The sequence below is a fragment of the Periplaneta americana genome, chromosome 11 (genome assembly GCF_040183065.1).
Source record: "Periplaneta americana isolate PAMFEO1 chromosome 11, P.americana_PAMFEO1_priV1, whole genome shotgun sequence".
Classification (NCBI taxonomy): Eukaryota; Metazoa; Arthropoda; class Insecta; order Blattodea; family Blattidae; genus Periplaneta; species Periplaneta americana.
The window spans coordinates 133,219,487-133,243,474 of NC_091127.1; the positions used below are offsets into that span (position 1 = coordinate 133,219,487).

The 23,988-nt window shown below is 36.1% G+C and overlaps 1 protein-coding gene across 3 annotated transcripts in view; it reads right to left on the reverse strand.

Moving 5' to 3' along the window:
• Positions 1-392: 392 nt before the first annotated feature.
• Oscillin (glucosamine-6-phosphate isomerase Oscillin) overlaps positions 393-23,988 on the reverse strand; it is a 51,916-nt gene continuing 28,320 nt past the window's right edge. For 2 of the 3 annotated variants that reach the window (XM_069840056.1, XM_069840055.1), the window contains exons 7-8: positions 19,223-19,290; positions 393-11,420 (exon numbers count right to left, since the gene is read on the reverse strand). In XM_069840056.1, coding sequence (XP_069696157.1) covers positions 19,225-19,290 — 66 coding nt within the window. In that variant the 3' untranslated portion in view covers positions 393-11,420; positions 19,223-19,224. The remainder of the gene's footprint in view (positions 11,421-19,222; positions 19,291-23,988) is intronic. The other variant, XM_069840057.1, reaches the window with a different exon arrangement.

A 23,988-nucleotide genomic window follows, 5' to 3' on the forward strand; every position in this document is an offset into this window, starting at 1 on the left:
TGTTGCTGGGCAGTAACCTGAACACATGTTTCAGCGTTACATTGTTGACAAGTAACTCCATCTGTTAGCACAACCATAAAGCATCTAATAGATGCTATAGAGTTACCAACAACGAAAAAAAATATATATATTATCTAGAAAAAAAACTGTCAAGGAACCAATTCAATTCTGGTACCAGTTGTCACAGGACAGATATTGTGGAACGAATTCTTGAGGTGTAAATTGCCAGGACACGCATTCTTGGGGCAAGGAAGTAAAGGAGAGAGAGAGAGAGAGAGAGAGAGAGAGAGAGAGAGAGAGAGAGAGAGAGAGAGAGAGAGAGAGAGAGAGAGACAGACAGAGAGACTGGAAGAACTGGGTTTGATGTGTAGGAAAGGTGAATCTTCAACACATTTTGATTAAACATTGCCTATAATTCCGTACTTCAATATACAAAGTATATCAAACAAGTAGCTATGAATGCCATATATTTTCAAGAAGAAACATCAGTTTCTTCTGTACATGACTCTCGATTCCCTAACAAAAATACCAATACTCTCTTTACAATAAAAATGTGTAATACATAAATCACAGCAACAAGTTGCAGTCTATACCTCGCTGCACAAGCCAATATTCATATATAAATATATTGAGATAAAAATATAGTACATACAGAGTCAACACAAGTCTTTCCCGGATTATAAACGTTTATTATTGAAAAACTACGCTAGGTACAGAGATGTAGATTTCAGCCAATAATACCTCAACTTACAAAGTTTTCATGCATACACTTTAACATGTCCTCCATTTGTTGCCCGGAGAAAATCCAATCAATATGCCATGTTTTCGTCAACATCTTGCTTTTCTGATGTCCAAATTCGAACATTGTGTCTGCTGGCTTTTCCGGAGGTGTGTAAGATTGCTTCATCAGAAAACAAATTTGCTTAGGTAATCACTGTGTTGAATAATTTTGAGGGAAAAATTGTTCCGGGGCCAGGTATCGAACCCGGGACCTATAGTTTGACGTATCAACGCTCTACCAACTGAGGTTCCCGGGAACTCTATCAGACACTGATCAAATTTTTCCCTCTATATCCAAAGGTCCCGGATTCGATACCTGGCCCAGGAACAATTTTTCCCTCGAAATTATTCAAATCAACTTTACAGGGAGTTATACCTGAAAGCTTGATTTGCATAATACACGTCACTGTTCGTTAACAGAAAACCACAATTTAAGTCGCACAGAGTTAGTGTGCACTCAACGTTGGTTGCTTGACGGTTGTCAGCCCACTTTGAGGTCTGTGGATATAGAGGGAAAAATTTGATCGGTGTCTAGTAGAGTTCCCGAGAAGCTCAGTTGGTAGAGCGTTGATATGTTAAACCAAAGGTTCCGGGTTCGATACCTGGCCCCGGAACAATTTTTCCCTCGAAATTATTCAAATAAACTTTATAGGGAGTTATACCTGAAAGCTTGATTTGCAGTCACTGTGTTGTTAAATTCGTTTCAGAATTTCTGCGGCAAATGCAGCATTTCGGAGTTGGTCATCTGGCAAGAAAGCTTGCATGATTTGCATTTTGCAGCTGTTTGTGCAAAATTTTAACCGCAGTACTTGGAGGTATGTCAAGTTCATTTGAGGCACGATATGTCTTTTTTTTTGGAAAGCGTTCAAAAGCTGTATGCACAGCACCAACAGTCTCATCTGTCACTCTAGATGTATCACTTCTCTGGTCTCCAACACTGTCAGTCTTTCTAAACTTTACATACCACCCTTTGATGGTCTTCACATATGACGTATTTCATCCATACTCCCTTTGAAAACATCTCTGAACTATAATTGACTACCTCGTTTCGTGATACCACAAAATTCACTGCACTTTCTCGTGCACAAACGTCATTTTGATTCTGAACTGTACTGTAATGCAGTGCTACATTTAAGGAAGAAAACTCTATGAATCAGTCAATATAATGCTGCAACTTTTATTTTTCTATTTAAAATACTTTTTAAGTTACAGTTGTTCATTATCAGGGAAAGACTTTGTGTTCACGCCGTACTTCATCAATCACAAAACTACCTGAACAACATTACGATCTAGTCTTACAATCCCTCTTCATTCACGGCTACGAAACATTTCTCACAGGCCTGTAAGCAAGAGAATAATGATAAATGACATTTGTAACTTAACAAGGCTCTGTGTAGAGCAATGGTCAGTGTACATAGTAGAGTCAATAATGCTGTGAACTGGTAGATGTGCAGCATTCTGTATATTGTATCCGAGAATTCAATATACATACAACTAGTGCCACGTTCGGCAACAGGCAATAAGCCTATACACATAAAGTGTAAACATTCACTTATATGAAATATGTCACAATTATAGTGGCCAAGTCTATCATGTTTGGAGAGTACGTAAACATAAAATTTAGTGAAAAGTTACACAAAACAGTAAATTAAACTCTGAAAACGTTGTGACACGAGTCTGGTGAATGGACGGTGCAGTACAATCGCACCCCTAGAATAATACTGTCGTAACTCCCAAAAATTGAATTTTGAGTTACAGGCAGTTTTGTAATCTTTATTTAATCCTCTATCAAACAGTAGAACTGTCATACCTCTGAGTTTAAGAACAAAGTCTGCAGGACTCATACTGATATTTGGTAATCCTGATTTATCATACGACTTTGAAATGTTACTTTGCATTTACTTAAAAATAACTTTTGGTGGTTATGACAGTATTATCACAGTCTAGTATATACGGTCACGAAGCTCAATACGTGGGAAATATGCATCCATAGATGGTTGCTAACAACTAGGATCGCTACTATCGCCTCATCACAGACAATGCGAAAATAGTACCTGCACAGTCTATTGTTACCAGTACCCTCATCAACTCAAGTTTCGTGACTGTATATACTAGACTGTGGTATTATTTTAAAGGTGCGAAATGTTTTGCAAAATATGGGAATAATCTTGATAACAATAATTAGCATGCCAGTTACATTTGCAAATCCTTGGTTGATTAAAAAAAAAAAAAAACATTTTTAGCACTGTTTTTTTAAGTAGGTTATTTTAAGATGTTGTATCAACATCTTAGGTTATATAGCATCTGAATGGAATGAAGGTGATAATGCTGATGAAATGAGTCCGGGGTCCAGCACCGAAAGTTACCCAGCATTTGCTCAAACTGGATTGAGGGAAAACCCCGGAAAAACCTCAACCAGGTAACTTGCCCTGACCGGGATTCGAACCCAGGCCACCTGGTTTCGCGGCCATACGCGCTAACCGTTACTCCACAGGTGTGAACTTTAGCACTGTTTCCAGCAATTATACAACTGCTAGTAGAAGTGATTCATAGTTGAAGCAAAATGGGGTTAAATGATCCCAAAAGCGACAATTGGAAAACAACTTTTTCGTACGTATCTAGTACAATAAAAGGCCTGAAGTTTACACCTGTTCAACACTGTGAAAAAGATGAAAAGCAGGACATTTTATCTGGAAAATTAGGATCTTCTACTAAAAGACATGACAATGTGACATATGGCGTGAAGCTTATTTTCAGTATTTTATATAATACAATTTGTTTAGTCCCAGTATATGATAAAATTGATACAAAACTCTTAATAATCATTAATTAAATTAACTGCTAATAGTACAGAGTACAAATAAGCTTATACCTTGTTTAATTGACAGATTTTTATGCTTCTCTGGTGATCCAATTTGTTTGAGTGAGGAATGTTGTTTGTCACCCAGTAAATAATTGTGGAAATCCACAAAAGATTTAAATTTTACAAACATAATTCCTCTAATGACTCCAGATATAGATGGTTTTTCTCTTTTGTCCACTGAGAATTGATGAGAAAGAAAAACACGACACACTTAGAAGCAGGATATGTCTGGTGAAATTCAGACATCTGGTACGGTAACCTAACTTTCAATGTCTCAGTGAAACAGATTATTATGTGAGGAAACACACTTTAATGTTACACTCACAAACAAGATACAGAGTGAAGCATGACGTTACACTGCCACTTTTTCATGTTCGGCATCGTTTTGAGTAAAACTGTTGATAAGAACATGGGTCTCATTTCAAATAGTTATGCTGTTATTTTCCATTTTGAGAAGTTCATAACCATTAATCACGCACGCTTTTTAGTTGAACTGTGTTCATGAGCCATAGTAAATACAGACTGACCAGACATACATAACACAAGTGAAAACGCCAGCTGATTAGTCTATGTATTTATTTATTTTTTTATTTTATTGGGTTATTTTATGACGCTGTATCAACATCTAGGTTATTTAGCGTCTGAATGAAATGAAGGTGATAATGCTGGTGAAATGAGTCCGGGGTCCAGCACCGAAAGTTACCCAGCATTTGCTCGTATTGGGTTGAGGGAAAACTCCGGAAAAAACCTCAACCAGGTAACTTGTCCCGACAGGGATTCGAACCCGGCCCACCTGGTTTCGCAGCCAGACGCGCTGACTGTTACGCCACAGGTGTGGACTAGTGTATGTATCTTTGAAAATTATTTACATGTACGATTTGTATTCATGTGACCAGATTCAGTTTAATGGAAAAGCACACATCTTCAAAAAATGTCTTGCCAACAACGTTTTTTTTTCGCAAGATAAAACTAAATTTAACATATATAAAAATATCATTACCCTTCTTGTGTTATATGAAATATAATACCGACAATTTTTTTTTCAAACTAAAATACACAAAAACAATGTGCAATATAAAAAGAAGTTACAACAATATAAATATAAATTAAGCTCCATTTCTGAAAAGGTTGCCAGATTTGACAAAGTGTATTATATATAATTTGGAAACACACCTAAAAGGTAAAATGATTTACATTTGAAAGGGTTTGGGAATCGAATATACAAAATGTCAGAAAAATTTACACCTAAGTAGTGTATATGCTCATTTGCAGTTAAGTAAGGGATAGTAGAATCATCAGATATGTTAGAATGATTTGAATGTCATTACCGCGAGAAAAATAATAGCTACGGATTTATTGACATTGATATCTAAACTAATCAATACGCATTGGTTAAGATAACTTGAAATTTCCATTGTCACTCCTATACAAGTGATTTCTCAATAAATAATTGATTAAATGGCGATCTTACTCGTGTTAATTATGTAAGCACGTGTGGCTTACAGCTATTTCGGTGCTACTTGACACCATTCTCATATCCTCACATAATTAACACGAGTAAGATCGCCATTTAATCAATTATTTATATTCAAGTGTTAAAAGTAGTGTACGAAAGATTCAACATGGATGATTTCTCAATATTTGAACCGATACTTTGAGAGCACTAATGGCTATTTCTTTTACAATGCTGTGTGTTAGGCCTAGGTTTTTACATTTGTTGGCAAAGAAGGAGGGTATGGTACCTCGTGCTCCCACCATCAGACCTATTACATCAATGTGGGACAGGGTATATTTATCTTTATAGAACGGGATTGTTGGTTCATAGATCCGTTTCTTTTAACTGTCCACCTCATGCAGTTAATCTGCATGTGTATCAAATCTGATGGTGGGATCGAGAATGTATGCAAAGTTGTTCTTAATGGCAATGATATGAATTCACCGAACAAAAAACATGTAGGTCTACTTTTGATTTTAAAAAGTACCGATAATAATTCTCTTTTGCACTTTTGTTCTAGTATTTTGTATTTTTTATTTTATAGTTAATTATTACTAACTTAGTTTTTTGATCCATGTTCACATGAACTTTTTTACTCAGTGAGGAAGTAGTAGTGTACCGGTAACTCTGTCGTTAATTATAACTTTTAATATCAAGAAACAGGTGTCCTCCCTGATTTGATTCGTAAATCCTTACCAGTACAGTCCATGTCCCAACCAGTTTTATATGCACAGATTTTTGAGTGATAATTTGTAAAATCATATCTTTGTCCAATTATTGCAGCCTTCTTATATAAATTAAAAGTGAGAAAGTATATTAATGTCACTTTCAGATAGGTTTCAGTTACAAGATGTCTCTCTCGTTTTTCCTACAACATATATAAGATGTCTGTGAAGATATAGAAAGATTCAAATTATAATTCATGTAGATTATAAAGCTCGAAATACGTAAGATGAATGGCATGATGAAAAGGGGACTATTTACCAATGTCAAATTAAAATGAAATGAGAACATTTAAAATTATTATACGGGATCCTTTATAAAATACATATTATTTAACCACGTTAACATTAAAATTATCTAGTGAAGGAAGGGAAGTGAAAAATTTTGACTGAGAATTATAAAACATACAGTAATTTGTAACAAATTTATGTATCTACGGCAGTGGTCAGCAAAGATTACATCATAAAATACAGCTCGCAAAACATAGCAAAGGGAAAGGTAGGAGCAGGAGGAGGTGTAACAGGGGAAGGAAGGGAAAAACCTTCACTATTGCAAGTTTTCAGTTCGCAGAGATGGACAGTGAAGATACCCAATCTGGTTCGGCGCATTCCGCCAGAAAAAAAAAGTACTGATCATAATTATGTCCTTGGTATCATAGTACAATATTATTTTGATATGAAATAAAGTGGAGGCTCTACAATTGAACCATCCTGTTCCAAGTGATACAATAGTTAAAACCTCGATAATAAATCTGCAGAGAAGACGAACTTCAGAACTATGTGTTTGTTGCAAAGGCATTTTCTTCAGTAGGTTAACTGAACCAGTTCAAACAAGGGTAAGGGCCTCAACAGCCTGTCGAGTGGAAGAGGCAACACCTCTATTAGGGTAAAATACAGCGGGTACTGGCTGTTAAACCTAAAGATATAAATCTCAAGAGTTGATTTACACTGCGACAAGCCAGTATATATCTATGGGAAATTTGTCACTGAAAATCCTCATTATGTCAAATTAAATTTTCCTGAAACTGAAATGAGTCTTGTTAAAGCTTAAGCTAAGAATGCCACTGCTACTGCTGCTGCTGCTGATGATTATGATGATGATGATGATGATGATGTGGTGAAGTGAAGACAGAGCATTTCGAATTGATAGGTCTTCATATAGCATCCTGTTTAACTTCGATAAAATTGCATTCAGAACTGCCCAATAAAGCTTCTGCCAGTAGCAAAGTCCAGATGTAGTTAATTTCCTTGTGTAGTCATCAAGTGAGGACTACAAGAAGCGGCATGGAGCTTACATCGAAATTATTCTAATAATTTAACTTAAAATATTATGTTACTCATTACAGAATTGCAGGAATTCAACTCCCTAGTTCAAAATGAATATAGATATCTAAAATATGAGAGTAAACTAAAGAGACTGCCATATATGCACAATATTCAGGATTTAAAATAATGTATGACAAGACATTCCGTTAACGGACTGAAAAGAAGCTATAACAGGGCCAGTCAAAAGTGACAGGTGGATGGAAGGAAGTTATTGTGCTCTCTCTCCACAACCATTTAATTTCTCTGTACTGTCGTCATAAAACCAATTCTAACATGATAGTCTCATACACAGGATTGTTCATAAGACTTTCTGAGAAAGGAGAGTGCCCAGCAACTCACATCTGGAACATTATTCACGATCCATTGTCGTAAGCTGCACGAGAAGTAATGAAATGGAGAAAATAATTTTGATTGCGTTCAGTTCAGAGTGGTGAAGAACGACAATATGAAGTCATAAGTAATGAAGGCGCATCTTCATTCAGCCGTAATTTCCAGCTAGACCCTCTATCATGCTGTACTACTGAAATGTAAAATCACAGATATGAATGCAGTAAACATTAATCGAAGATAATCCCAACATTTTAAGCAACAGTGCTTAAATTCTAGTTTATTATATTTCGAACTTAATTTCTATGGCATATTATCTTTGAAAGCCCACTTATAAGGCGAACTATACAATATTTTGGACCAATAAAATGCTATTTCCTAAAGTTTAACATTTTAATAAGTAACCTACACAAAAAATTGTTTATATACACATTTTTACCTGTCATTGCAGGTAACATATACATATAATGCTCAAAAGGTTAAAAAATGTAGCATTCTGCACCCTTTTCAGTATAAAAGTTTTAAAAATACCCTAGGATCCCACCGTTATATCTGAACAGCAGCAATTTTCTTCAAGGTTTGAAAAATTGCAGCTTTAGAATAAGTACTTGTCAACAGAGAGCTTAAAGCAACATTTCTCATTTCCTGTGCAATATCATTACAGTAACAATAACAATGTAAATAGAAGGGCCAACTAATCATTTACTGTATTTGCTGGTTAAAAGATGCATGGTGTGAAACATTTCATATACGTGTAACTGTCTATTTGTAAATCCTTTATATATATATATATTTTTTTTTTCCTTCAGGGGAGAGCTTGTAGGCAAGCACTGCCTTAGGCTTATTGTGCAACCACCTTTTATTGGGATGATTTTGAAGTCCTTAGGACTGCTCATCAAGCACATGATTCACTGTCTAGTGTCATCTTATCAATTCGGCCACAGTATCCCGGTATGACGGAGTCCGCGTGAACAGGAACGTTCCTCAGCCTCCCTATGATGTTCCTCAGTAGCTTCTTCAGATCGATGGCATCTGTTCGCAATTCATGTTCATGAATTTGCTACATCCCTAACCAGAGGGACACAACACAGTCGATTCCATGACTCACCGAGGCACCATCTATCCAAGGGAGCTACACTTCCCTTCCTCTGTCTACTGCAGTCCAATAATTGAAGCTCCTGCTCTTATTCCGATTGTAACTTTAGCTGCATTGAAAGGATTAATTGCTCTCCTGAAGCATCACCTATATTCGAAATGAAATCAAGTTCATTAGCATTCTTTACTTTTTTGTAACACTTGCCTCTCTAAAACTAGGTATATTTCCACCAATCACAAAATGTATTTACAGCTATGTACTTGTAGGAGTTTCATTGTCAAAACAAAATTAATGGTTCACTGAACTTGTAAACACTTATATGGTTAAGTACTCTTTGTCCCTTGTGGCAACTCACGAATAGTGAGAAGATTTCTAAAAATTTCTAATGTGCCGCTCTCGCAGACAGATGCCATCTGTAGGTGGATCTTGGAACCACGTCTGCCATGTCCTATTGGTCAACCTAACTATTGAAGATGCTTAATGGAATGATGCTAATGAAGATAAAATAACTTCAAGGTCCAATGCCGAAAGTTACCAAGCAATTCTACTTCAAGTGGTTGAGGGAAAACCTCGAAAAAAACCCTAACCAGGTAACTTGTCGCAACCAGAATTTGAACCCAGGCTCGCTCGTTTCACGGTCAGGAAGACTAATATCCTTTATATTAGAAGAGTCTATTCAAAACTGATGAGATATTATGTCAATTTTTTTTTGTGATCTGTATAGTAATCCCTCGTATTTCCAAACAGTCGCTGGTTTCATCCCCACTTTAAAACCTAAGTATGTCAAGTAGTGTGGCTGGCTGACTTCTTTTTCTCCCCTCCCCATGTCTTTTATCTGAGAGGGGAGTAGGCAACAGCCATCATTTGGTCGATAAATGGTTCCTGCCATAGCTGGATGCCAGCACAAACCTAAGTGAAAGAAGCCCACCTTTCCCGTGTACATATGAAAGGCATTCAGTTCAGAATCATGTGTACCTATGTAGCCATTGTGATTTTATAAATCTGAAATATCACACAGTTTCAAAACCTATAATCTTCTTCAAGGTCCAATCAGCGTGAAAATCTCAAATTTCATATAAATATTCCTGTTTGCAAGTATGATTACCTTAACATTGATAAATAGCAATGCAGTTTCTTTTGTATTCAAATTCCTCGAGCAGTACAATGTTATACAAGGTGTAGTAGTGATGCCGGTGATTTTTCAATGCTGAACTGTCAGCTGTAATAGGGAGCACATGACGATTGCCCTTTGCAACCACTACTTCAACATTCAGTTGTTATGAAGTTACGGAGTATTGTGTATCAGGCATTTGCAATGAAAGCTTATCACAAAAAAGTTAGTAGTGTAAAACATGTGCATACGCCAGAAAAGGTTACCAGCATGGAAGAAGCTTTTGAAGAAAGACCTAACTGTTCAGTGCACAGGCATGCAATGTCACTTGACATTTCTGATCGTATTGTGCAGCGTGACCAAAGAAATTCGATGTTATTTTTAAATACTTATTTATAAACGGCTTTTAAAGAATCCAGAGGCACATTGCCGACCTCACATAAGTCAGCCATCGGTCCCTATCCTGAGCAAAATTCAGTACTTTAATATAATCCTCCCATCTACGTCTCGGTATCCCCAAAGGTCTTTCCCCCTGAGGTCTTCCAAGTAACATTCTATATGCATTTCTGGATTCACCCATATGTGCTACATGTCCTGCCCATCTCAAATGTCTGGATAACTTTCTCCATTCTCCTGTAACTTCATCCCTCTTAATTTAAAATATTTTCCTAAACACCTTATTCTCGAACACCCTTAACCTATGTTTCTCTCTCAAAGTGAGAGTCCAAGTTGCACAACCATACAGAACTGGTAATATAACTCTCTTTTATAAATTCTAACTTTAAATTTTTTTTAAAGCAGATTGGACGACAAAAACTTCTCAGCCGAATAATAGCAGGCATTTCCCATTTCCTCTCGAATGTCATTTATATTTGTTACTGCTGCTACAAGATTGAAGTTTTCCACCTTTTGAAAGAATAGATTTCCAATTTTTATATTTCCATTTTGTACTATGTTCTGGTTGGGAGACATAATCATACATTTTGTTTTTTCGGGATTTACTTCCAAACCTATTTCATTACTCACTTCAAATAAAATTCCCGTGTTTTCATATAAGAAGTGTATTTTCATTTAGTATAATAATATGTTAAATCGATAAAGTAATACATTTTTCAATATTTATGGTGTTTTCATAATCACCTGATTCACTGTCTCACCTTGTATCATTATATTGTACACAGCAAAATTAAAAAGACTTGAGAAACATCTTTTAAGATATCAGCAAATACAGTAAGTGGACATTACATTATGAAGAGAGATGTCAGCACGAGACATCTTTCATTTTAGCTATATGTTCACCATTCTTATGTTTCACACAAAATCAAACAGCTAACATCTATAAGACCAATCGTTCTTAACAGCAATTTAAGTAACAAGCGTATAAGGATTAAATATTTAAAAAAAGACTGAAGAATACCATACACACCACGTCGAAATGGTTTTCTACATAAAATGTATAAAATTAATGACGTAAATAGTTAATGACTCAAAACTCTTTGTATGAACAGAAAACCTTGTTAAGTATGCTTAAATATATTCTCTAGTAATAAATACAAATAAGAAGAATCTCTTAAAGGCAACCAAAGAACAAATTCAGCTGTTGGATTGTGATGTAACTTGGTTCTTTGCAGCCGTTGTCACTTATCACCGAAGTCAGACCATGGGTTGTCGACCAATTGACTATGCACGCTCCAAAGATTCTGAAAGTAGCACAATCTACAGTTAGCAAATTGAATACTTCTACTTAGCAATTACATTACTGCTCTACAAAGTGAACACTCTGTCGCCAATGTATGTGGGCATTTATAAGATGAACTGAGAATCTGACGACTGTTAGCAAACTGTAATCTTTCTACACTCCAAACAATGCTACTTTTCAGGCTGGTTTTTGAAATACGTAAACAAACTTATTGTTATTATTATTCAGCCAGTTTACAATGTATGTTAACATCTTCTGGCAGCCAAATCAGTAAATTTCTCGTACTATAAGAAACCACTCTCCTCTACCCAACCATTGTCCTTCTCTTAACTGTCTTTTCTTCATCACTTCCAAAATTCCCTTTTTCTATGTTGTCATTGGTTTTCCTCTTTTCCTTCTCCTTGATGGAATTCAATTATATGCCACCCTTGGTAATCTTTCTTCATTCATTCGCATCACGTGCCCGTACCATATTAGTTGTCTTGTTGATATACCCTCTAAAATACTGTTCTTAACTTCCATTTCCTCTCTTATTAAATCATTCGTTATTCTATCTCTTCTTGAAATTCTTGCTGATATTCTCCAATATTATAATAATAATAATAATAATAATAATAATAATAATAATAATAATAAGTAGAGATGATGATGACCATGATAACAATAATAATAATTTTAACCACCATGGTGGTCCAGTTGCTAGAACACTGGACTTATAATCTTGTAGACCCGGGTTCTATCCCTGGTGTACCCCAGGTTCATAACTTGTGTTTGGTAAGTCCGTGGTCCAGGTAACATAAGGTTTTCTCCAGGAGCTTTGGTTCCCCTGTGGTATTCCAACAAATACATCATCATCTCATCTCATTGTGGATGTAGTGTAGACCAGCTTCCGATGGCACACCCTGGACGACTCTTGGTAAATTGGTCTACGTAACTGGCTTCATATGACCAAAAGTCAAGTACCAACAATTAATAATAATAATAATAATTTTAACCACCATGGTGGTCCAGTTGCTAGGGCGCTGGACTTATAATCCTGCAGACCCAGGTTCAATCCCTGGTGTACCCCAGGTTCATAACTTGTGTTGGGGAAGGCCGTGGTCCAGACAACATAAGGTTTTCTCCAGGAGCTCCGGTTCCCCTGTGGCATCCCAACAAATCTGCATTATTACCTCATCTCATCGTGGGTGTAGTGTAGACCAGCCTCTAATAGCACACCCTGGACAATGACTCTGTCGGTAAATTGGTCTACATAACAATTGGTAAATTGGTCATACGACCAAAAGTCAAGTACCAACTATTAATAATAATAATAATAATAATAATAATAATAATAATAATAAGCCATACAGGTTATAGTCCCAGAAGGACTTTACGGTCCACAAAAGTAATAATAATAATAATAATAATAATAATAATAATAATAATACAGTAAAATCTCGTTAATATGCTCCTGCTTTTAATGCTGTCCTATTCATTATACTCTTTTTATGCAGTCCCTGGATATTTCACATATAATCCTGCATAATTTTAGCTCATTGTAATGCATCCAAATCTCGCTTGTAGCACATTTTTAGCATCGGAAATGAGTAAAAAAAAAAATCATATAAATTGCGAAACTTACATGTTTTAAAAGCATGGTGAAGAAATAAATATGTTGTTGTGAGTGTACTGAGGGTTATTGCACCTCGAGTGAAAGAAAGAAATTTCATCTTCTATCTGAAAAAACTCTCCGGTCAGTACCGGTACTGTCGGAAGTTGTATTTACAGATACTTTCCTTTGTATGAAAGTTCAACCCCAACATAATAGACAACATAATACGAAAGACAAAACATAATCACAAAAAACGTAAAAATACAACACAAAAACAAGAACACAAAAAATACATCACACTAACATACGGAAAAAAAAACACACACAAGATTGCAACCTCATTCAAGAATTAAATTACAACATTGCAAACAGAACAAATAATACTCTACAAAAACATCTCAACACACAAACAACACAAACAAATACAACCACACAGGCGTATACAAACTCAAATGTAACACCTGCAATAACGTCTACATAGGACAGACAAGTAGATCATTTCAAACACGTTACAAAGAACACATCACAGCCATAACAAAATTACAAAACACGTCCACATATGCAGAACACTTCACAAATGCTAACCACACCTATAGAGATATCAATACACACATGGAAATTCTACACATCCATCCAAAAACCAGAAACTAAACACACTAGAACTGTACGAAATATACAGACACACAAAAACACATCCAAATGAAATTCTCAACACACAACTCAATTTCAGAACACGCACACTCTTTGACTCCACATTACACTACACAACACACCCCCACAGGAAACAAAACAAAGGCCCAAGACCAGCAACAACCAGTTTTGAAGAAGGTCAATAACAGATCGAAACATGTTAACCAGGTACAGTAATATTTAACACAAGAATGACATATAATACATATTCCGAAATGATATAGTGTTAAAAGCTGTGTAATCAAGATGTATAATCAAAAGTCCCTGTCATTCCTATCCTTTCTGTAAAATTTAGTCATTCTTTGAGTTCTGTGAAGTGTGCAGTAAGTTTGATAGTGCAAAATGGCAGGTCAGAAATCTCTGTCTATAAGTAAAAAATTACATTAGTGTTGCTCCTAGTAGTGTATCATGTGAAGTTATCTGTAATTACTTGAACCGCATAGAAAATGTTATCATTCATGTTTCATAATAGTAGTATAAACACATGGTAAATGACAATCCTAGATTTTTTTATATGAAATGAACTCTTGGTTTACATTTTTCACTGTAATTAATGTATAGTATAATATGTTCCCTATGAAGTGGTATCTAAATTGTTTTCCCCATTTCACAAATTATTTCCTATCTGTAGCGCTGTCTCACTTATAAGACTTCAAGGCCACAGTCCCTCGACTAGCATATTAACGAGGTTATTATGATAGTGGTATTGATAATGATAAGATAACAATAGCAATAATATAATAATAATAATAATAATAATAATAACAATAATAATAATAATAATAATAATAGTGTCTCAGACAAACTTTTTCTTATAAGAATAATTGTTTACTACTACTGCTTTCTGGATGACTTACTTGTTTTGTATTATACATATAGCTCAACTGATGAATGATTGTTTGCGTTTGTAAATTTAATAATCTGATTGGCTATGTATTGTATACTTTTAGTAGAGCCATCGATGTAGCTCAGTCGGCAGACTCGCTGGGCTGCTGATCCGGAGCTGCGTTCGGGCTTGGGTTGGATCCCCCTTTGGTCTTTGGTTTCTTCTGAGGTTTTCCACAGCTGTGGGACTGAAGCCGGATGGTCTATGGCGAGTCCTTGGCATCAACCCCTTTGATTTGATTACGCCCCTTTGATTTGATTACCTGGTTGGGTTTTTCCGAGGTTTTCCCCAACCAAAAGGCAAACGCCAGGTAATATTTTGGCGAATCCTCGGACCTCACCTCATCTCATCTCACTACATCTCGCCAAAATATTGTAAAAAATTGCACAAAATTGTAAAAATTGTAGAAAATTACTAAATTGTAAAACTATAAAAATTTGTAAAAATTGTAATTGTAATATTTTAAAATTTTGACTTGTTCCACATCTTAAAGCTTCATTGCTCATGTAAGATCTATGGAATAAAATAAATCAATGAATGAATGACATGTGACAGGTTCATCTTCTGGTTTGAAAATTGCTGCACAGCCTCTGCCACTGCCATTGTCACAACTAGCACAACTACTACTATTGCTATGCAATTCTCTATGCCTTTTGATCATATTTGAACAGTGACTACGACCTTAAAGTGTCACCTGTATACCTCTAACTCTTACAACATGCTAGGTAACTTGAAACTAAGACTTTTATGTTCAATCTTCAGTTTGTAGTAACATTTAATATTCTGTTATTGTCTCATATTTAACACTAGGCCTACAAATAAAATAAGAATGAATATTATCACATTAAGAGAATCTTATTAGCAACGAGCATAAATTCAGTCACCATAAAGAGAATGCGTCCTTAGTGTTGCCATTTCTCTCTCACACCTTATTGTTGCAGCAGTTCACTTATTTCAAGAACCAGCATGAAATTTATTATTATACCTTTTTAATACGTCGTTAATGCAAGACAATGATGTATCAGTAATGAGAAATAACTATTATAAACAATAACATTACTAACTAAACACAAACGTTAATGTGAGACACTGTCTGCTTCTAAAGTGTTAATCAGGTACGTGCAACAAACCTGGAAGCAATATTGGTTATTTGGCAAGCTGCAATAAATCTATCTGCTACAAGCACAGTGTGCATCTAAATGTAGAAAGGAGGATGAGAAAAATTATAAAAAAAAGGAAGAAAGTAAAATAACACAGAATAATCGAGATACAGTTGAAGAAAATAATATCAAAAGCTATGTGAATGTGTGAGAGTTTACTTGTGTAAAGGTTGATTCGCCTACCCCTTCCTTTCCAGTTTATGCAAAAAAAACACGCACGCACGTACATACACCCACACCACGCACGCACGCACGCAAGCAAACACACACAAAAAGAAACATGCCGGTACACTATATGTATGTATGTAATATGTCTGCTTTTTAGGTCATATATATGTATGTTTTTACGTAATATGTAGATATTTATACGTAATATGTAAGTATTTAATTATAACACTAATATACCTAATGGTGGAGTAGTGTTCAATACAGTTGGATATTCAATAATACCCAAATATCTGTCTGCAGAAACAGATTAATTGGGCAAGTGACCTCAAGATGGAATCATGAACTTCAGTACGGAATCCACATCTGGAGTGGAACTAGCCACAGTTGACACCGGCCAGAAAAAAATCAGCATTGCCAAATCTTGCAGGTAGAATATGTAAGCATCTGTTTTTCAGGAAATTTAAAACTACACCTTTTCCAGTTGTATTTCAGAAAATATCAATTGTATTTCAGACTTGTCATTTGTATTTCAGATTAGTCAATTCAATTTCAGATAGCAATTGTATTTCAGAAAACATCAATTGTATTTCAGATTTGTCAATTTAATTTCAGATAGTATCAATTGTATTTCAGAAAACATCAATTGTATTTCAGAAACTATCATTTGTATTTCAGAAGTTACGGTTGGCACCTTACTCTCCAATGTTGAATCCAATCGAGATCATTTGGTGTAAAGTGAAGACATATGTAAAAACCCATTTTGGAATTCCTGACGTCATAGCTCCTGGTGTTGTAGGCTAATTTATCTACTATACAATAGAGAGTAAAATTGATGAAGCAACACACAGAATATTGTTGGTGGTGATTGTGCTCATGCAGTACAACACAGTACAATTCATCAAGCTGCAACTGCAATTATGGTGAATATGCTTGTCGGAAGCTAAAATGCAATAAAGTTGAGGATTTTTAAATCCATTTTCCATTTTTTAAAATATATATTAAAATCTCAAGTAGGCCTACATTTGTTATTTTGTGAAGTAAAAGTGACTATGTAATCTTAAATTCATTGCTTATTTTCTGAAATACATTTGATACCATCTGAAGTACAATTGACAAATCTGAAATACATTTGATATCATCTGAAATACAATTGACAAATCTGAAATACAATTGATATTATCTGAAATTGAAATGACAAATCTGAAATTAAACTGACTAATCCGAAATGCATTTGATAATTTCTGAAATACAACTGGAAAAAGTGTACACCTTCTTTGAAAATTTGGTTGCAACTTTAGACAGCTTTGTATAAACAGTAAACATATATTATTTAAACACAAACTTAACACAATAAATGGGTTCTCAGTCGATGAGTGGGATTGTTGATTTCATGCTTTCGGTGACTAGCTCCACCATCTTCTTCAAGGATTGCAGTACCGCGGGACTGTGTCTAGGCCGGCATATAAGTGTTCAATTGTACTTATCACTGCTGACCAATCAGGAGCCAGTACTATGTCAAGACTGCCTGAAGTGTTCTGGTTGGTGGCACATTCCCATGCTATGCTCGGCCAAAGGCCCCATCTGTGCCAGGTCCTGGGTCTCCTCTGATACCCCAGCGGGGGATAGTCAGCAAAGGCCCTTAGAGAGCGAAACTAGTTTCTCTGTTGCCGAAGTTGTTCTGTCGGAGTGTCTCTGTCATTCTCTGGGTAGTCAAAGCATGTTGATTGAATGTTTTCACACTGTGCTCAGCTGTAGGCCCCTGTCTCTGTTGATATTATTTCCATCTAGCTGGATTTCAATGGTTTTTTTGATAAGTAGGTTCCAATGACCTTATGCCTTGTCCAATATGGTGGTAGCATCGAAATCTATCTTGTGGCCCGTTTCCAGGTTGTGCTGCGCTACTGCTGACTTATCGAGGTAATATAGTGTGTGTTCAGTTCAAAGTGTGTCATGGCTCGCTGTATGTCGTCACGTGGCTGGTCGATGAGCCTAGAGAATTCAATCTTCCTACACTTCCGCAGTGGTGTATTACTTATGTGCCAGAGAAGTTGCCTAGCAGGTACGGCGTTCATTCAGAAGAGTACTTACCGATACATACAGTAACGCCAGTAGTGGCAGGAATGTGAACTGTTTCGAAACATGTACTGAGGTGAGTTTTTTCTTACTGTCGGGATATGTGGAGAGGGTTAAGATGATTACTTACGTATTTGTTGACATTAACTTCGACGGTCAACATGGACACGGAGCATTTGATTTGTATTGTGGAATGTTGCCGTACACAACCGATGATAACAAATACCCTGCGTACGACTTGGCCGCGCAAAACACAGTTCGAAAGAGGTTATGGTGGCACACAGACCGTACAGACCGCCATCTGTTGCTACGACGTTCAAGTTATACCGAACATGTTCTCAAGTTCAGATTGAACGCCTTGATTAATAGACAACTTCTCTGATACAAAAGTTGAAACTCGCTTCAAATCGCTGACTCATCAACAGTGACGCCATGACACACTTTGAAATGGACACCCAGTAGTCTTATGCTGCGTTGATGTTCCTTGTAGCCTTCCATAATGGTGCGTCCTGTTTGGCCAATGTAGCATTTTTCACACTCACAAGGTATTTTATAAACGCCAGGTATCCTAAGATCAAGGTCATCCTTTACTGGTCTAAGTAAGTTCTGAAGTTTTGTCGGTGGCTTATGGATGGTCTTAATCCCATGTTTCCTTAGTAGTCTGCCAATCTTGCCTGAGGTGGGAGCTAGTCATCAAAAACTTGAAATCAACAATCTCACTCAACCAAAAAGAACAATTAATATCCAGTGCCGGGGAAAGTCTCAAGTGCTACAATAATAATAATAATAATAATAATAATAATAATAATAATGATAATGATAATAATGATAATAATAGTAATAATAATAGTAATAATAATAATAATAATAATAATAATAATAAATACATACAGTGAAACTGATCTATGTCACAAGGCAACTGTCAGTGAAATGCGGTCACCAGAACAAAGTGAACAGGGAAGAAAGGTATTTGTTAGAACCAGATACACACTGTGCTTCATATTATAATATACATAAGCAGAACATGCGGTTACTGTTTAACAAAATATCTACTTCTATCTATATTAGTTGCATGCAATATATGTATAAAGAAAAGCTAGAAAGTCAGTGTGAACTTAATAACCAAACCAGTGCACAGACTTCCTGGGCAACACTGGGAAATAAACAAGAAACACAATACTGGAGGAACAGCAACATGGAAGGCATACAATTCAATAACCAAAATAAAATACCATTATGGTTCATTCTTCGGTTGGTCATCATCTTCGTCTATCAGTTTGTGGTGAACAGTACTCAAAACCTGTATACATGAACATGAGAAATGATTGCAACAACCACCAGTGCAGTAACCAGCTATATTCCATGCACTTAGTTACGTGACACTCTACTATAACAGAGACCAAGAAACTGTGTCAGCACTAGCAAATTCTCAGTTAAATTTCCAGCTCTACGAGCACGGCTGTGATGTTTGGTTGAGACAGGGTAGTTGTCTGCTTGTTTAAGCCTGTCTAATCAAGGGATTTTTATACCTGGGCCGGTGAAACAGCTGAGAGTTCCGTGAAGGGAGGGAAAAGAAAATTCAGAATTTAACTTATTCTCTTACAGAGTTTTGTTGAAAGTACTAAAAGCAAGTTTGTAGTATGCTACTGTCTTTTTCTATCAAGGATTAAAATTTTTCTTACACCTATTTCTATCATTCTCATACGTATTACTTTAGGTACCCTAGTAGTCGAATGTCTAGACTACTGAAGGCCACAGCTAAAGATTCTAGGAAATTCAAGTGAAATATGTTTTCAAAACCTCGAGCGGGAATCGAACCTGCGACTTCCTGTTCTCCGGTCAGGCGCTCTACCACTGAGCTATCGAGTTCGTCTCACGCCAAAGGCTTGGAATTATCCGTTCATACTGGCGACTCTGTTATAGAGTACTGTCCATAGCGTCTGATCTAGTCAGCACTGCTTATGGGTTTGAAAGAAACTTTTACAAATGTAATCTCCATCTTACGACTTTCAACCCATAAGCAGTGCTGACTAGATCAGACGCTATGGACAGTACTCTATAACAGAATCGCCAGTATGAACAGATAATTCCAAGCCTTTGGCGTGAGACGAACTCGATAGCTCAGTGATAGAGCGCCTGACCGGAGAACAGGAAGTCGCAGGTTCGATTCCCGGTCGAGGTTGTGAAAATTTTTCTTTCATACCATGGCATGATAGTGACTACAATAATATTTAAATTCATTAATATGTCACATCAACGGACGTGTATACGTCACCAAACATCGTAAGATGGAGATTACATTTGAAATATGTGTTTAGGAGTGCCTAGAACTACCTCAACATGTGCAATAGAATTGAATGTAATGTCCAATCTGTTTGGTTACATATACGTGAGAAAATTCTTAAAATTCACCTTAAGCTTCAGTCTTCGTCAAGATGTTGTATGTTCTTTTCAAATAACGGATCACAATTTCAGCAAGTTTTATAACATACAAATGTTCCTTTAAATGTAACCTGTTTAATGATGGAACAAAATTTAGTTGTCAATGAAACTCCATCATGGATGTGGAAAAGGCCAAAGTGTTATATTAATATCCCTGGCGATTATACTAAGAATGATGCACCACATGTTTTAAAATCTGGTGCCATGGAACTAATCTGTAACAAATATGAAAATTTTCTTCACATTTATATTCATGGGTCACGGAATCCTGATGATGGACTTTCAGGTGCAGGGTATTATATCCCAAAATATAACGAGAAATGTTATACATCATGTTCATCTCCCTCTAGTCTCGAAACAGAACTACTGGCCATAGAGGCAGCTCTTTTACATGTCTCTACCTTATCTGATATACTTGTATGCATTTTCAGTGATTGATGGGAGCTATTCTAAATATCATGAAATATACTCCAACTTCCTATGCACAAATTACAATCTCTATACAAGAAATATTAAACAAACTAAATCTTAAAAAAGAAATAGTATTCCAATGGGTACCTAGTCATTGTGGCATTACTGGAAATGAGATTGTAAATAATATTGCTAAACAGGCAACATCGTTGGGATCCAAACCTATGCAAATAACTTCTTTAACCAGCGCATATATTGCAGCTAATTCTCATTTAACAAATTTATGGGTCGAATTATGGCTTTCTTCTGATAAAGGCCAAGTACAGAAACCTAATGATTTACAAATGTTCTGCAACATTCCCAGACACATACAAACTTTCTTAGCAAGAGCCAGGACAGGCCATATTATGACTCAGAAATATCTTCACCGCTTCAATCTTGTTGACTCTAGTAGTTGTTGCTGGTGCAACAATAACGAAGAAGATTTGGAACATATCCTCTTAAACTGCCCTGTCACAAACATCCATAGAACTAATCTAAAATTTGTAATCCCTGTAACCTTGGACAATTCTCTCCAGTACATATTGAATACACCCTATCTTTGGAATGTGGCTGCTGAAATATACAACAAGCATCGTGCTTTCTACCCATCATTTGCAAGAAGAGGAAATTCATAGTGAAACATAGTGGAACACGTGTTGTCAGCAAATAGCTGGATACACTACGAAGATAGAATAGAAGTGAAATATGTCGTGGACAAAGACAGCAACGTGGAGAGATTTTCTCACGTACCCATTTCTCTTGCTGTATTTCCACTGTTTCTACAAAAATCACAATCATTCTTGTCACTGCTACAGTAGCAACAGGAAAACACTGCACAAGAGACCAACCAGCACTATGTGTTCTTATAACAGTAGCTACAGAAATCCCTGGAGATTAATTATACTAACATCTGAGTATTCATTCCAGCAGACAACAGTACATTGAATATTGGATATCTCTCGATCTTGAAGTGATGGTCTCACGTCTGATGCTTGAGGAAACCAAACACATGGTAATGTGAGAGTGTCGGATAAATGGATTTATTATGAAGAATGGAGAAGAAGTTTCCATCTATTCTTCTTTATTCTCTTCTCACACAGAAGTTCACTATGAGACTAGGAACTATGATGACTGCATTTAAGTGAAGATGCTCTAAAGCTTTGTGGTGACAAATATGCGGTAAGAAAAATAGTTATTCTTCAAAACAGTGCATGGCCCTATACTGAATGTCTGTGCGTGGAAAAAAATAGAGGGGGATGGATTTAAACTTCTGTTGTATTCATTATACTGTCCAGATCTAGCATTCGTGCTCTAATGTCCATTTGTTTCATAAATAATGAGATGTGGTAAAGTCACTATTTGGAGGTCAACAAAGACATCAATGAGCTGAGCATCAGTATTGGTGGGATGATGTAATGGAGTTCTACTGCAAGAATATTTTTGAACTCCTAAAAATACGGTAACCAAAATTACTCAGTCAAGATCATAATTTCATTTAGAAGTAGGGAAATGTTTCATAAGTGTTTGTTTTTATGATCTATTTCTTTGATTGTGATAATTAACACGTTCGTGACTTACAACCTCGTATATAAGAATTTACAGAGTTGCCCTTTTAAATCGTTTACCTAGTTCTCTTCTATGTATCATATGCAGATCACCAAGGTTCATGCACTGGAGAATTCAGAAAATGTACTACACTTCGACAGTCTTTAACTTCCTTACAAGCCATGCTCGAAGATAGGTTAATTTAACTCTATTTACCATCAATAGCCCACCTCAAGTAATAATAAAAATATCTGTGGTCTATTGTATTTGTTTCACATAAATGACGCACCCATAGAGCAGCCAAGACAAACGTCATAATTACGCTTTAAGTGTAACAGAGTGAGTTACAAAGTAATAACAGTTCTTGAAGACGACATTCTTAAGATCATCATGAGCAAAAGTTCATGTGAACATGGGCTCAATTTTTAATACGCAATTACAGCGCTGTAACTCTGAATCTTAGGACAATTACTAATGAGGTAACTATAGAGGGGGAAAAATACGATTTCAAGGTACTCTTCCATTGGAACATAAGTACGGACCAAGATATGGAATTTGGAATAGGCTTACTTGAAGTTTAAAATATATATACATATACATATATTTTTTTGTATTGTAGGTTAAAGGTAAGTTTTGTCTTTTTTATTTCACAGAAACAAAACAACCAGTGGTTTATGAAAGATATATCTGTATCTAGTAGAATTTGTTCCCTTGCGCAAAACTACAGTTAAAAGCAGATGTTAAAAAAAATAATTTATTGTTTCAATGCCCCTGTGATATCAGCATATCACACATGTGAATTGCAAGGTATGTGTCCCTCAGAGATATATAGTCCAAACACACGACACACTCACTTTGCATTATACAGAGCGTTCCAGCAATAAGTACCGGTTTATTCTTCGACCGCCGGCAACGAGGTCCTTAAACTCTCGGTGTTTCACCAAATTAAAACTTCCATGCATATTTACTACCATCATCATCATCATCATCATCATCATTGGCGCTATAGCCCTTGGTGGGCCTGGGTCTCCCTTAGTAATTGTCGCCATCCGTCTCTATCTTGTGTAGCAGCCTTCCAATTCTTGCACTCCAACTTTCTGGCATCCTCTTCCACTCCACCAATCCACCGCAAGTGCGGTCGACCTCGTCTTCTCTGACCTCCTGGATTTGTTATTACAATTTTTTTACAAGGTTCACTTAGGTCCATGCGGTATTACATGTCCTGCCCACCTCAATTTGCTTGCTTTAACTGTATTGATTATATTTGGCTCTCCTAGAAGTCTATATAATTCATAGTTGCATCTCTTCCTCCAGAGACCTTTACTAACCATAACATGTTGTATTTAACATATTATATGTTACATTAATTCTGTCGTCGATTTGCAAAAGGGGACATGTCCAAATAACAAAGTGTTGGAAAATCGCAAAAACTATAACGAAGTTAAATTAAAATGTTCATATATTTTTCCTAATTAGATCACTATGGATACATATATTCAGGATCCATGAACATTTTAATTTTTTAAGTCTGTTATGGTTTTTTTTTGCGACTTCCCAA